Source organism: Rhinopithecus bieti, unplaced genomic scaffold (genome assembly GCF_001698545.2).
Source record: "Rhinopithecus bieti isolate Rb0 unplaced genomic scaffold, ASM169854v2 scaffold_30479, whole genome shotgun sequence".
Taxonomy (NCBI): Eukaryota; Metazoa; Chordata; class Mammalia; order Primates; family Cercopithecidae; genus Rhinopithecus; species Rhinopithecus bieti.
This window is the reverse complement of record NW_016813201.1, coordinates 434,397-448,831: the sequence shown is the minus strand read 5'-3', so window position 1 is coordinate 448,831 and position 14,435 is coordinate 434,397. Positions and strand designations below refer to the sequence as shown.

The following is a 14,435-nucleotide window of genomic DNA, read 5'->3' as shown; positions in this document are numbered from 1 at the left end:
CCCCCCACCCCCGCAACAGGCCCTGGTGTGTGATGTTCCCCTCCCTGTGTCCCTGTATTCTCGTTGTTCAACTCCCACTTATGAGTGAGAACATGAGGTGTTTGGTTTTCTGTTCCTGTGTTAGTTTGCTGAGAATGATGGTTTCCAACTTCATCCATGTCCCTGCAAAGGACATGAACTCATCCTTTTTTATGGCTACATAGTATTCCATGGTGTATATGTGTCACATTTTCTTTATCCAGCCTATCATTGATGGGCATTTTGGTTGGTTCCAAGTCTTTGCTATTATGAACAGTGCTGCAAAGCCGCTGTCAATTTGTTTTAATTGAGTTTTATACATGGTCCATATGTCATATTTAGTTATTAAATTTCTTGCTTCTCTTTTATCTATAAAGGCCTCTCTTCCTTTTTTCCCTTTGTCATAATTAGCTTGTTGTAGAAACCAGTCCAGTTGTGCTGCTAGTACCTCATTTTTTTAAATTACACTTTTATTTTAGGTTTGGGATACATGTACAGGTTTGTTATATAGGTAAACTTGTGTCATGGGGGTTTGTTGTACAGATGATTCCTCACCCAAGTACTAGGCCTAGTATCCAATAGATATTTTTTCTTATCTTCTTCTCCCTCCCACCCTCCACTCTCAAGTAGGTCCCCGTGTCTATTGTTCCTCTCTTTGTGTCCATCCATCCTCATCATTTAGCTCCCACTTACAAGTGAGAACATGTGGTATTTTCTTTTCTATTGCTGTGTTAGCTTACTAAGGATAATGGCTTCCAATGCCATCCATGTTCCTGCAAAGGACATGATCTCATTCTTTTTTTATGGCTGTGTCCAATCTGTCATTAATGGGCATTTAGGTTGATTTTGTGTCTTTGATATTGTGAATAGTGCTGCAATGAACATACATATGCAAATGTCTTTATGGTAGAATAATTTATATTCCTTTGGGTTTATACCCAGTAATGGGATTGCTGGGTCGAATGGTAGTTCTGTTTTTAGGTCTTTGAGGAATTGCTACACTGCTTTATACAATGGTTGAACTAATTTACACTCCCACTAAGAGTGTATAAGCATTTCCTTTTCTCCATAACCTTACCAGCATCTGTTATGTTTTTGACTTTTTAATTATAGCCATTCTCACTGCTGTGAGATGATAGCTCATTGGTGTTTTGATTTGCATTTCTTGTAGTGATCAGTGATATTGAGTTTATTTTCATATGTTCGTTGGTCACATGTATGTCTTCCTTTGAGAAGTGTCTGTTCATGTCTTTTGCCCGCTTTTTAACGTTTTTTTTTTCTTGTAAATTTAAGTTCCTTATACATGCTGCATATCAGACCTTTGTCAGATGCATAGTTTGTAAATTTTGTCTTCCATTCTGTAGGTTGTCTGTTTACTCTGTCGATAGTTTCTTTTGATGTGCGAAGCCTTTAAGTTTACTTAGATCCAATTTGTCAATTTTTGCTCTCGTTGTGATTGCTTTTGATATCTTTGTCAAGAAATCTTTGCCTATTCCTATGTCCAGAATGGTATTGCCTAGGTTATCTTCCAGGGTTTTTATAGTTTTGGGTTTTACATGTAAGTCTTTAATCCATCTTGAGTTAATTTTTATATATGGTATAAGGAAGGGGTTTAGTTTCAATCTTCTGCATATGGCTAGCCAGTTACCCTAGCACCATTTATTGAATAGGGAGTCTTTTCCCCATTGCTTTTGTCAGCTTTGTCAAAGATCAGATGGCTTAGGTGTTTGTTCTTATTTCCAAGCTCTCTCTTCTGTTTCATTGATCTATGTGTCTGTTTTTGTGCCAGTACCATGCTGTTTTGCTTACTGTAGCCCCGTAGTATAGTTTGAAGTTGGATAGTGTGATGCCTTTGACTTTGTTCTTTTTGCTTAGAATTGCTTTGTCTATTTGGGCTCTTTTTTGGTTCCATGTAAATTTTAAAATAGTTTTTTCCAGTTCTGTGAAGAATATCATTGTTAGTCAGACAGGAATATTATTGAATCTCTAAATTGCTTTGGGCAGTATGGACATTTTAATGATACTGATTCTTCCTATCCATGAGCATGGGATGTTTTTCCATTTGTTCATGTCAGCTCTGCTTTCTTTGAGCAGTGTTTTATAATTCTCATTGTAGAGATTTTTTACCTCCCTGGTTAACTGTTTTCCTAGATATTCTGTTTGTTTTGTGGTAATTGTGAATGAGATTGCATTCCTGATTTGGCTCTTGCCTTGGCTGTTGTTGGTGTATAGGAATATTAGTGATTTTTGTATGTTGATTTTGTATCCTGAAACTTTGCTGAAGTTGTTTATCAGCTGAAGGAGCTTTTGGGCTGAGACTATGGGGTTTTCCAGATATAGAATCATGTCATCTCCAAACAGGGATAGTTTGACTTCCTCTCTTCCTATTTGGATGTACTTAATTTCTTTCTCTTGCCTGATTACTCTGGCCAGAACTTTCAATAATATGTTGAATAAGAGTAATGAGAGAGGGCATCCTTGTCTTGTTCTTGTTTTCAAGAGGAATGCTTCCAGCCTTTGCCTATTTAGTATGACTTTGGTTGTGAGAGTACCTCATTCTTGATTATGAACAGACAACAAAGGATCATCAGCCTTCTGAGCAGAGCCTCAAACATGAAAGCCAAAAAAGCAAAACAAAGAGTCTCAAAGAGAAACAGCAGCAATGCAGCAAACTGAAGAAATCTTCAAAAACACACTATAATTGATATCCTCAAAGAAATACAAATTGTATTCATGGGACAAGAAAAGGGCAATTAAAAAAGACCTTTTGGAGAATAAGAAGAATTTTTGGTAGTTAGAATATGATAGCAGAAGTTAAAACTTTGATAGGATGGAAGATAATGAAAGAATACAAAGTTAAAAGTGGTAAAATGGTAGAGAAAGAATAAGAAAGTTAAGAGATCTGTTCAGGAAATTCTACCTCTGAAATAATAGAAAGATGTTCCAGACAGAAACAGAAATTTGACTGGAAAGCATCATTATCCCTAGGGTAAATTTCTGAAAACCAAAGAATCAGTTTCTAAAGGAAGTACTCACCAAGTGCTCAGCACAGAGAATGACAAAAGATTAACATGATGATACGTTGTGATCAAATTGAAGAATCCCAAGTGAAAAGTAAAAAATTTTATTTCAGAAAAAGCTTCTGAAGCAGGGGGAAGGGTGGGGGGCCCACCATATATCACACAAAGAAATAGAAATGAGAATGTCATTGGATTTCTCAGCAGCATCACTGGAAATTAGGAAACAATGGAATGGTATCCTAATTTTCTGGTGAATATTTTTTCAAATATATGATTTTCTATTCAGTCAAACTATTCTGTGTGAGATAAAATAACGTGTTCAGACATCCAGAGTCGCCAATTTACTTCCAATGCATAGGAAATTTCTGGACGATTTGCTCCAAGGAGTAAACCAAGAAGGAAGAAAACTTCTGAACCAGGGTATAGGAGAATTGACATGAAAGAGAGATGAGGACAGTTCCTGAAGTGATGGAGAAGGGAAGTCTTATGATGACAGTTGTGTAGTCAAACCGGAGCATAAACCAGACTACAGCAGGGGAATGGAAAGCTCCAGGAAGGCTACCTCCTGGAAAAGAAATGATCTGTTGTGTTTGAAGGTGTCGGGAGAAGAATTACCTCTCCATCAAAGATGGAAAAAGAATAAAATGATGGTACCCAGAAAACTGCGAAAGAAGAAAAGGAGACAATTTTTAATTCCAGAGACAACAGAAAGTTGTACAAGAAAGAAATATAATCATGGCATTATATGTGGCTCACAAGTGAATAACAATATAAATACTAAATATAATTTAATAAAAAGTTACTGATTTATATTGGGAAGATTAAGAGAAGAGCATGTAGATATGTGTAGGAGGGTCAATTCTTATTAACTACCTACCTCAACATTCATTTTGCCTTGTAAGTAACAGAATATATCTGGGCGCTAATCTTTAAAGGACGACACCTTCCAGCTGCATGTACAGCTAAGTATGGCCATATATCTAAGTTCAGTAGAAGTATTCAGTGGTACTTTAAGGAGATTGACTTAAAAAGGATGGAGTAGGCCATTATTCTCCTCTATCTAGCCTGGAATGGGAATGTAATGATCGAAGCTTTCACCACCATCATGGACTATGACAATAAAGTACAGATACCAAAGATGGTAGACCAGAGAGTTGGTAGGATATGAGGCCCTAATAACACTATAAAGCTGTGATATTAGCACTGAACTGATTACCAATGCATTTGTTTTATGTGAGATTATATATATATATATATTTATGCCATTATAGTCAGGTGTCAATTATATGTAACACAACTAGATCTTAACTGATATGTATCACTAAATACACTAAATAATATATAAAATTAAATATTAGGAAATATCAGTGTAAACATGTTAGTAATATGAGTGATACAGTAATATGGAGGTCAATACTAGGAGAAACAGGGAAAAAAACATTAAACGTGGTTGCCTTTGGCAGTGGGAATTAGAGTAGAGGCACATGATTACTATTTTTTTTAATAACTCTTTTAGTCATTGTTACAGTTTGGATGTGGTTTATCTTCACCAAAACTCATCATGAAATTTGGGCCTCAATACAGCATCGTTGGGAGGTACGGCTTCATCGGAGGCGTTTGGGTCATAGGGGCAGATTCTTCATGAATAGATTAATCCCCTCCCTTGTGAGTGAATGGAGTTTTTGCTCTGGCAAGAATGGATTAGTTCCCAAGTTAGCAGGTTGTTAAAATACAGGGGGAGAGGTGCATGGCTGCCGGCTTTCAGCCCATTGTCCTTATTCTTTGGCTTGCAAATTAAGAGTCCCTCCAAATCACTTGACTTTCCTTTTGTCAGAGTTGTAGATCTCCAGAGATGTCCCCAGATGCTCCACATTAAAGATACATCCTTTCATTGCTTTTTCCCCCCAGCAATTATTAAGTGTTTACTAGAGAACTAATTCACATTATCATGGCTGGAAATATTCTCTGATGCTCAACTCCCCTAATCTATAGATTGAGTTGGTTTAAGGTCTCCTTTGTATTAGGAGCATTGTTGTTCCTACTGATAGTGACTTCGTTCTTGATTCACGCAGACAGCTACTATGCTGCCATAAAAACCAATTAGGTGGGAGCTTATTCCTCTGCTGGATTGTGCAGTGACTGGTCTCACCCAAGACTTTCATGTGAGAAGAAGCACCTTCTCTTTATCAGGAAATTTCTAGAATTTCTTGTTATTCACAGCTGAATGTAATGCCTCAGTTCATTTTCAATTGATAATATGTGATAAAAAATGTGTTTTCTTGGCAACCAGTATTTCTGTACATTTATCTTAGAAACAGATTAATAACTGTTTATAGCAACTACATGCTAACACATCTTACTGTCTTTTTAATTAATTAAGCTAAACATCCCATTGCCATGATATATTAGATCAAGTTTATAATGTTACCATGTTATTCTTTGGACATTGTGAGTTAGTGTTACCATGTGGATAAAATGTCAGGCCTCTTTTTCCTCATGTAAATTTTACTTTTCATGCTTATATACTTACAGTTTTAATTTTGATCCTAAGTTTTCATTCATTCATTATACCAAAAGTTAACTCATATTCTTCCGAATGACTTCTTACCAAAAACCACACACACAAAAAAGAATTTAGCTTCCTTGATTTTTTTTTCTCTCTTGCTCCCTTTCTCACCATGTGATCTCTTTGCACATGCCCCCTTCCACTTTCTGCCATAAGTGGAAGAAACATGAGGCCCTCACTGGATGCAGCTATCCAGTCTTGAATTTTTCAGTCACTAGAATCATGAGCAAAGTAAACCTTTCGTTCTTTATAAATTACCCAGCCTCAGGTATTCTTTTATAGCAACACAAAATGGACTAAGACAGTAATATTTGACATTTTAAATTTGAACCTGTATTACTTTAAGTGAAAATTAAATTAATATTTTAGTTATGTTGTGATTAATATTTATGTTCATTGTAACAGTGGAACAATACAAAAGAATATAGAGGAAAAGTTCTGCCTCTCTTCAATATTCTTTACTTTTTCCCCTGCCCATAAATTCCACTCTCCTCCCCAGGGTTTAGTTCCCAAGATTTGGTCTCTCTATATTTTTTCTGTACATTCATATAGCATATATAAGAGACATAGTTTCTTCTTCTACTCCTTTTTATTAAAAGTAAGTATATTTAAATGGTAACTTAAAAATAGTACATACATAGGAGAGAATACTTAAGGGATGTTTGTTTATATTTTAGAATTTACGATGTAGGCATGCAGTTAAAAAGTCAACAAAATGAATTTCAGAAAGTAGAGAAACAACTGAGTCATTTGCAAGATGAGTTAAAAATTAAATATAGACAATCACACACCTTCAGGTAAGATTAAAGAACTGAAAATTATAAAGAGTGAAAAGATATGCTTAATACTAACTTTGTAAATAGCCAAACACATTTTAGTAATATGGTTTCTTTCCTTTTTTTGTTTTTGAGATGGAGTCTTGCTCTGTCGCCCAGGCTGGAGTGCAGTGGCTTGACCTCTCACTGCAAGCTCCACCTCCCGGGTTCACACCATTCTCCTGCCTCAGCCTCCCAAGTAGCTGGGACTACAGGTGCCTGCCACCACGCCCGGCTAATTTTTTGTATTTTTAGTAGAGACGGGGTTTCATCGTGTTGGCCAGGATGGTCTTGATCTCCTGACCTCGTGATCCACCTGCCTCAGCCTCCCAAAGTGCTGGGATTACAGACGTGAGCCACCGCGCCTGGCCAGTAATGATTGAGAAAAGTGAAACAGCATTACGTTTTCTTTTTTCCTTTTTAAACCATTATCTCAATGAATAGTGTTGCTAATTAAACTTAAATTAGGCATATACCTTGTTCTATTAGTGCCTGTTATTGTTCTTATTTTGTGGATGTCATTTAGAATGAAAGCACAGTTACAAATTCCCCTCTTCACCAATATTTCTTGGTGTGGTTGATCCTCTGAGTGATAGTCCAGTGACAAGAAAAGTAATAGAATAGGAAAACTTCCTAAATAATATTAACATAGTCCTTAAATTCAGAAATCTCTAGTGTAAAGCATGTCAATTCTGCTTTTATATAATCTTTGGAGGGTTTATAATACCTAACAATAAAATCCAGCATTCTAAAGAAACTAGGAAGTACATTTTCTTTCCTAAAAATTGAATTGAATATTTTGAGAATGTTTATGAGAAAGAATAATTCCTTTTTGAATTGAATAACTTTTAGCTCTTAGAAAAGGGAAGGCAATGAGTTAATTCAACCTGGCAAATGACACAGGTTCTGGATGACTAAAAAAGTATGCTGGGTGAATGTTTTGAATGATAAGTTTTGCTTTTATCTAATAATTATTACCAGGAATTTTCTGAAAAAAATTCTGTGGGCTAATAATTTTTAATTCATTATCTGATAATAACCTATTGAACATCTACCTTTTATAAATGCTTTGCACATAACTGATGCTCTATACATAATTTTTGAATGAATCCATGAATGAAATCCACTCAAAAAACAAGTGACCATTTTTATCATCAGAAATCACCTTGATCCTTTCCTAGAAATCTGATGTTGAACCAACAGGATAATGCCATCCAGGTGACCTCAACTTTTGTATTTTAATCAGGACTATCAGTATTCACTTTTGGCTTCTGTAATAGCTTTGACTCATATCTGCTGTAGAAGGCTTATCTGATTTATCCACTAAAGCCTTCATGGATGGTAAGATTGACCTTTAAAGGCTGGATTGGGACTAGATCAAATAATTATTGCTGCTTCAGGATATTATGGGACAGATACACTTGATCCTAATTATTTTCATTTTGCATGTTATCTTCAGTATTTTAAATTTTGAAGAAACGCAGACATATAAATAGAGTGTTATTTTATTCTGTATTCTAATGTTGTCATCATTTTGAGTTATACTTTTAATGGCTTATTTTGTTCACATGTTTTCATAGATCTGTGATTTTGCTCATTTTAGCTAAAAGATCACAAATTAGGAGTCTGGGATCTGACTTATATAAAATAGTACATACTAAAACAATTTTGGAAGTAACTAGTCAACTAGACACTTAGTACAAATTACAGTTTATAATAGATGAATAGAAATAATCATTGTTTTATACTCTCACTGGTAGGCATAATGCATTCCATAGAAAAGGCATACTGTTAAAAATAAAATCAAACGAAATTTCTAGAGTTCAGTGACTTTTGTTGCATTAGTGAAAGCTGATTTTAAGCTAGATTATTGATTATTTTAAAAATATTAGACCATAAAACTTAGTGATTGCTCTGGATAAAGAAAAGGAGCTTATAATCTTCTCTCTTGAAGAGGTAAAGGATTCATGGGCCAAACATGGGATGAAAAAAAAAGAGGTAAGGGAAAGAAACATGAGCTTTCTACTCAGATATAATCATCTTTATTTATGGAGCCTAAAAGGAACTTTCAGTAGATCAGTGAACTATGTTTCTGGGTCCATTACTGTTTTTAAATTCTTCTCTCATTTGTTTAATTACAATTGGGCTTAATCATTAGCCTTCAGCAAAGTATTCTTTCATGTTCTGTGTTTTCCCTGACATCACTTTCAGCCTGTGTCTTGCAAGGGCTCAGCATGTTAGTTGGCACATTGGTTGGCTCAGCACATCTGTTACTTAGAATAAAGTGTTTTTTGAAAATGCAAATTAATTGTAGAAGGCCTATAAAGTAGCTATTAAAATCCTGAATGAAATATAGATATACTTCACCTCACAAAGTTGTGTTTAAGTTCAATCAATATTCCAAATCAGACCATATTTGAAATATTCTATCAGTATTTACTTTTAGAGGATTACTATTTTGAATCTTTTATAAATTATTTGAAATAAAGAGTATTTATCCTTTAATTTTTCTTATTTGTAAAGCTAGACCTTGTCATCTCTAGAATTTTCAATGTCAACTCCAAAAATTTCTCTTGCAGCTCTCTCACTTTCACTTCACTTCTTCAGTCTAATTAAGGATGCTAGTATTTTTTCTTTTTTTCCCAAACATATTTTGGCTTTACTTTGTTTTCTATCCTTGATCCCAAGTTTATTACCCCATACCTTTTTAAAAACATACTCATTGAGATATAATTTGCACACTACAAAATTCACCTATCATAAGGAGGCAATTTAATTATTTTTAATAAACCTACAGAGTGGTGCCACCAAATATTAGCTATTAGATTGACAACCACATCCAATATTAGAACACTTGACTCATTCCAAAAAAGACCCTCCAGACCCTCATGCCATCTTCAATCGATCTCTGTGCTCACCTTCAGCTCACCAGGCAACTAATCTTTCTCTTTCTATAGATTTACACTTTTCTGGACATTTCAGATATATAGAATCATACAATATGTGGTCTTTACATCTGGCTTTTACTAATTATGTTTTTGAGGTTCATTCATGTTGTGACACTTATCCATACTTTTGTTCCATTTTATTGCTTAATAGTATTCCACTGTATGGATATACCACATTTTATTTATCCATTTACCAGTTGATGGATATTTGGATTGTTTCCACTTGTTGCTTATGAATAATGCTGCTGTAAACATTCATATACAAGTCTTTGTGTGGACATGTTTTCAGTTCTTTGGAGTAGATGCCTAAGTGTGGAATCACTAGGTCATATGATTAATCTATATTTAATTTTTTCTTTTTTTTTGAGACAGAGTCTCGCTTTGTCACCCAGGCTGGAGTGCAGTGGCACGATCTTGGCTCACTGCAACCTCCGCCTCCCTGGTTCATGCCATTCTCCTGCTTCAGCCTCCCGAGTAGCTGGGACTACAGGTGCCTGCCACCAAGCCCAGCTAATTTTTTGTATTTTTAATAGAGATGGGGTTTCACTGTGTTAGCCAGGATGGTCTTGATCTCCTGACCTCGTGATCCACCTACCTCAGCCTCCCAAAAGTGCTGGGATTACAGGCATGAGCCACCATGCCCAGTCAATCAATATTTAATTTTTTTAACTGCCAACCTGTTTTCCAAAGAGGCTGCACATTTTACATTCCCACACCATGAATGAGGATTCTGGTTTCTCCATGTTTTTGTCAACACTTACTATTGTCTGTCTGTTTTGTTGTAGTCATTCTAGTGGGTGTAAAATAGTATCTCATTGTGGCTTTGATTTGTGTTTCCCAAATTACTAATGATATTGAGCATCTTTTCATTTGCTTGTTAATCATTTGTGTATCTTATTAGTGAAACATCTACTCAAATATTTTGCCAATTTTTAATGGGTTTATTTTCTTGTGTGATTGTAAGAGTTCTTTCTATATTCTGGATATAAGTCCTTTATACGAAATATGATTTGCAAATATTTTCTCCCAGTGGCTTTTCTTTTTATTTTCTTAATAACGTCTTTTGAAAAGTTATTTTTGATGAAATATAATTTATCTGTTTTATAGATTGTGCTTTTGCTGATGTATGTAAGAACTCTGTCTAAGCCTGTCACAAGGATTTTCTCCTGTATTTTCTTCTAAGAGTTTTATAGTTTTAGCTCTTCTTTAGATCTATGATCTATTTCAGCTAACTTTTGTGTCTGATATGAGGTAAGGATCTAAATTCATCCTATTTCACATGGATATTCAATTGTTCCAGCACTGTTTGTTAGAGGTCATTTTTTTTTCCTTATTGAATTGCCTTGGCATCTTTGCCTAAAATAAATTCACCATAAATGTAAGGGATTATTTTTGGATTTTCTATTCTATTCCATTAATCTATGTCTTATGTCAGTGCCACACTCTCTTAAATACTATGGTTTTTAATAAATTTTAAAATCAAGAAATATAATTCCTCTAACTTCCTTTTTTGTTTTCAAAATTGTTTTTGCTATTCTGGGCCCTCCATAATGAATTTTAGGATCAGCTGGTAAATTTCTGTGAAGTAGCCTGCTGGGACTTTGATAGGTATAGTATTGAATCTATAGATCAATTTGGGGAGAATTTCTACCTTAACATTTTTGTATCTTTCGATTCATGAATGTGGTATGTTTTTCCATGGAGATCTTTAGCCCTCTCAAAAATATTTTGTTTTCTTTAACTTCTTTTATTATAATTTATTTCTAAGTGTTTTTTATTCTTTTTATGTTATTATGAATGGGACTGTTAATTTTATCTTGGGGATTGGTCATTGTTAATATACAGAAATAAAATTAATTTTTGCATATGTATTGTGTATCCAGTGACCTTGATGAATTTGTTTATTCTAGTATTTGTGTGTGTGTGTGTGTGTGTGTGTGTGTGTCTTTAGGATTTTCTACATAGAGGAGTTTACCAACACTCCAAGTCCTTTTACCTCTACTCATTTAGTTGTATTTACCCTTAAATCCTTTGGCCTTCATACCTACTTCCAGGTTGTTAAACACTAAATCCTTAGTGAGGAATCCTCAATATTCTGCTTAGGCTCCTTGGTGCTATTCATCTCTTAGCAGCCATTTTTCTTGCATCTTATTTCACAGAGAAGGTTAAGGTTACCAGTAGAGGCAAATTTATTGTGAACCAGATGATGCTTAAGTTTCAGAGTCTCTCACTTAGGACTTCCTTCCAAGGTTCTGAGAAGGCTTCTGGTGAAAGCAAGATGATTGAGTTGTAATTTGGTTAAAAATTCTCTTTCTGCTCAGGTTTTTCCTCTCTCTCACTTTAAAAAAAAATAATTATTTTTTGTGATTCTTACTACTGTTGTAAGTATACCATTGGAGTAGTCACAGGCATTTGGAGGATCTGAGTAAGGGAAAGTTGACATAGGAGTACACCATTATAATTGCCATTTGGAAAGATACTAGATACTTTAGAATGCTTTAATGAAACAAGCAAGAAATTACGTTAATTTGGATATATATAGGTTTTTTAAATTAAATAAAAGCATTTATAAGCAAATTAAGCAATATAAATTATTGTGGCCTAAAGAAGCAAGCTGTAACAACTTCTTTGATTACATCAAAGCAAATTTATTAATAGAAAGAGATCATTTTTTAAAGTTCTTGGGTTATTTGATAATCTAATGTAAGGGAGTTAATTATTCAGATACACTGGAGAAAGATTTAAGTTTACACTGATTTTACAGATATGACTAACATCATTGAACGTAACATAGAAATCATAATACACTACTTCAGGCAGACCATCTAAGATAAATTGGCCCATGAGTTTCATTATTTCAAAGACAATTTAATTGCTTTCCAAGAAAACTTGAAATGACAAAATCTTACATATGAGAAAAGTTTAATAAGGATTTCCCCAAATTTGACAATACTAAGAATTTATGTGGCATTACTGATCATCAAATTACTAATTACTAATTACCAAAGGCCTCCCAGATACAGTGGACTCTATTCAGCCCTTTTCTGCAGACTTAAACACTGATCACTACATTTTTCTTAAACTATTCGTATCCCCTGGCTTATCTGACATTATTCTTTTGGCTTATCTTCTGACTCACTGATGAGTTCCCCCTAGTCTCCTCTGAGGGATTCTTTTAGTTTCAGTCCCTTAAATGTTTGTGTTGTCCAATGTGTTATCCCTAGCACTTCTCATTTTTCCATGTCTCCAACGGAGGAGGAATTTATTTTATTTACTCTTTCATTCAATATTTGTTGAAAACATATTATGCAGTAGGCACTGTGCTAGATGCTAGAGAGACTGTGATGAGCAAGAGAGATATAACCTCTGCCTTATACTCAGGGATACAAATATTGACAAATATACTCTCATGGCTTCAGTCGTCACCTTTTTGCTGCTCTCAAATCTGTGTCTGTATTTTATTTGATTATTAAGATAATTAAAACCAGAATAAAATCACTGAGATGACAAAAATGTGATTACTTTGAGCTGTCGAATTTTATGAAGCAAATGCACTGGATCAGTCACTTTGAATTGTTTTACTTATTATTACCCCAGATTTTTCACTCCTATATAACCATGGTATGTGGGACAAATGCTGTGTAAGACTTTAAGATTCTCATTTAGGATCTAAGACTAAATTGCTCTGACCTAATTTTCTCCACTAAATGCTTACTGTTGAATATAAAAGGATTAATAGAATAAATGTGTATGAAGGTAGTTAGCTGTCTTTCTTTGTAGTTAAAATAATGGCAAAATGGAAGTGAGTTAGAGTTACCATACACTTCAGTTTACCTGAGATATTCCTAGTTTGTGTGTTGTTTCAGCATAATATGAATACTACCTTCTTCTGCTTTCAAAATTGTCTCCAATTAGACAGTAGATTATATAGTCAGGCTAAAACTATTTTTGGAGAAGTTTATTATGCCTACTATTTTTTAAAATCCTATTTTTTTTTTTTTTTTTACTTTGCAGTCAAAGATTGTCAGAGTACAAATATTTCTGGAATAAGACTCTTTCATTACTTACTTTTACTAAAAGGGAGCTCACCAGTATTAAAAATGAAGTGTATGATAATTACCAAAACTGGACTTCATTGAAAGGAGAAATTTTCTACAAATTAAATCTATAAGTGAAACAGCCTTGACAGGTTTGTTACATATATTTAGAATATAATTGTCCCTTTTTGGTAAATGGTACCTCATAAGTAATAAAATAATGGTATTTCATTTTATTTGATGGGAATTAGGATTAACTTTGTTATCACTTGGTAGAGTAGATAACCATTAAGATCTATTTCAACTCTGAAATTTAATTATTATAGGTTTATCTAAGATAAGCTGTGATACATCTATCTTGAACTGTGGCCAGAAGTCTGTTCATTACTGTTAAAAGTATTAATTTATGTTTTTAAAACTCCTCTTAATGGGTGAGTAGCTCATACTAGGTCAGCCTTCTTATAGATAACAACTATAAATTCTAGAAAAATAGCTACCTAAAGACAATAAAGAGTGACCCAAACCAAACACATAATGGAGGGAGTATCAAAAATTGAAAGAAGGCATACTAAGTGAAAGATGCCAATTTGAAAGGGCTACATACTATATTATTCCAACTATATGAAGTTCTGGAAAAGACAAAACTATGGAACAGTAAAACAATCAGTGGTTGCCCCGAGTTCCTGGCAGAGGATAAATGAGATGAGCAAAGAAGATTTTTAGGGCAGTGAAACTAATCTGTATAATACTGCAATAGTGGAGACATGTCATTATACATTTGTCAAAGTTCATAGAATGTACAACACAAAAGAATGAACCCTAATGTAAACTATAAATTTTGGGTAGTAATAATAATGTTGATTCATCAGTTGTACAAAGTACTACTCTCCTGAAGGGTGTCCATTGTGGGGGAGGTTTTGCATGTGTGGAGAGAGGGGGATATGGGAATTCTCCATACTTTCTGCTCAAATTTCCTGTGAACCTAAAACTGTTCTAAAAAATAGTCCATTAAAGGTTTTTTTTTTTTTTTT

At 34.3% G+C, this 14,435-nt stretch overlaps 1 protein-coding gene across 1 annotated transcript in view; it reads left to right on the top strand.

Moving 5' to 3' along the window:
- The window catches only part of LEKR1 (leucine, glutamate and lysine rich 1), a gene marked incomplete at its 5' end in the record, with an annotated part of 183,883 nt that overhangs the window by 40,708 nt on the left and 128,740 nt on the right, over positions 1-14,435 (top strand). Inside the window, 3 exon segments of the mRNA XM_017847763.1 lie at positions 6,282-6,401; positions 13,382-13,512; positions 13,515-13,556. Coding sequence (XP_017703252.1) covers positions 6,282-6,401; positions 13,382-13,512; positions 13,515-13,556 — 293 coding nt within the window.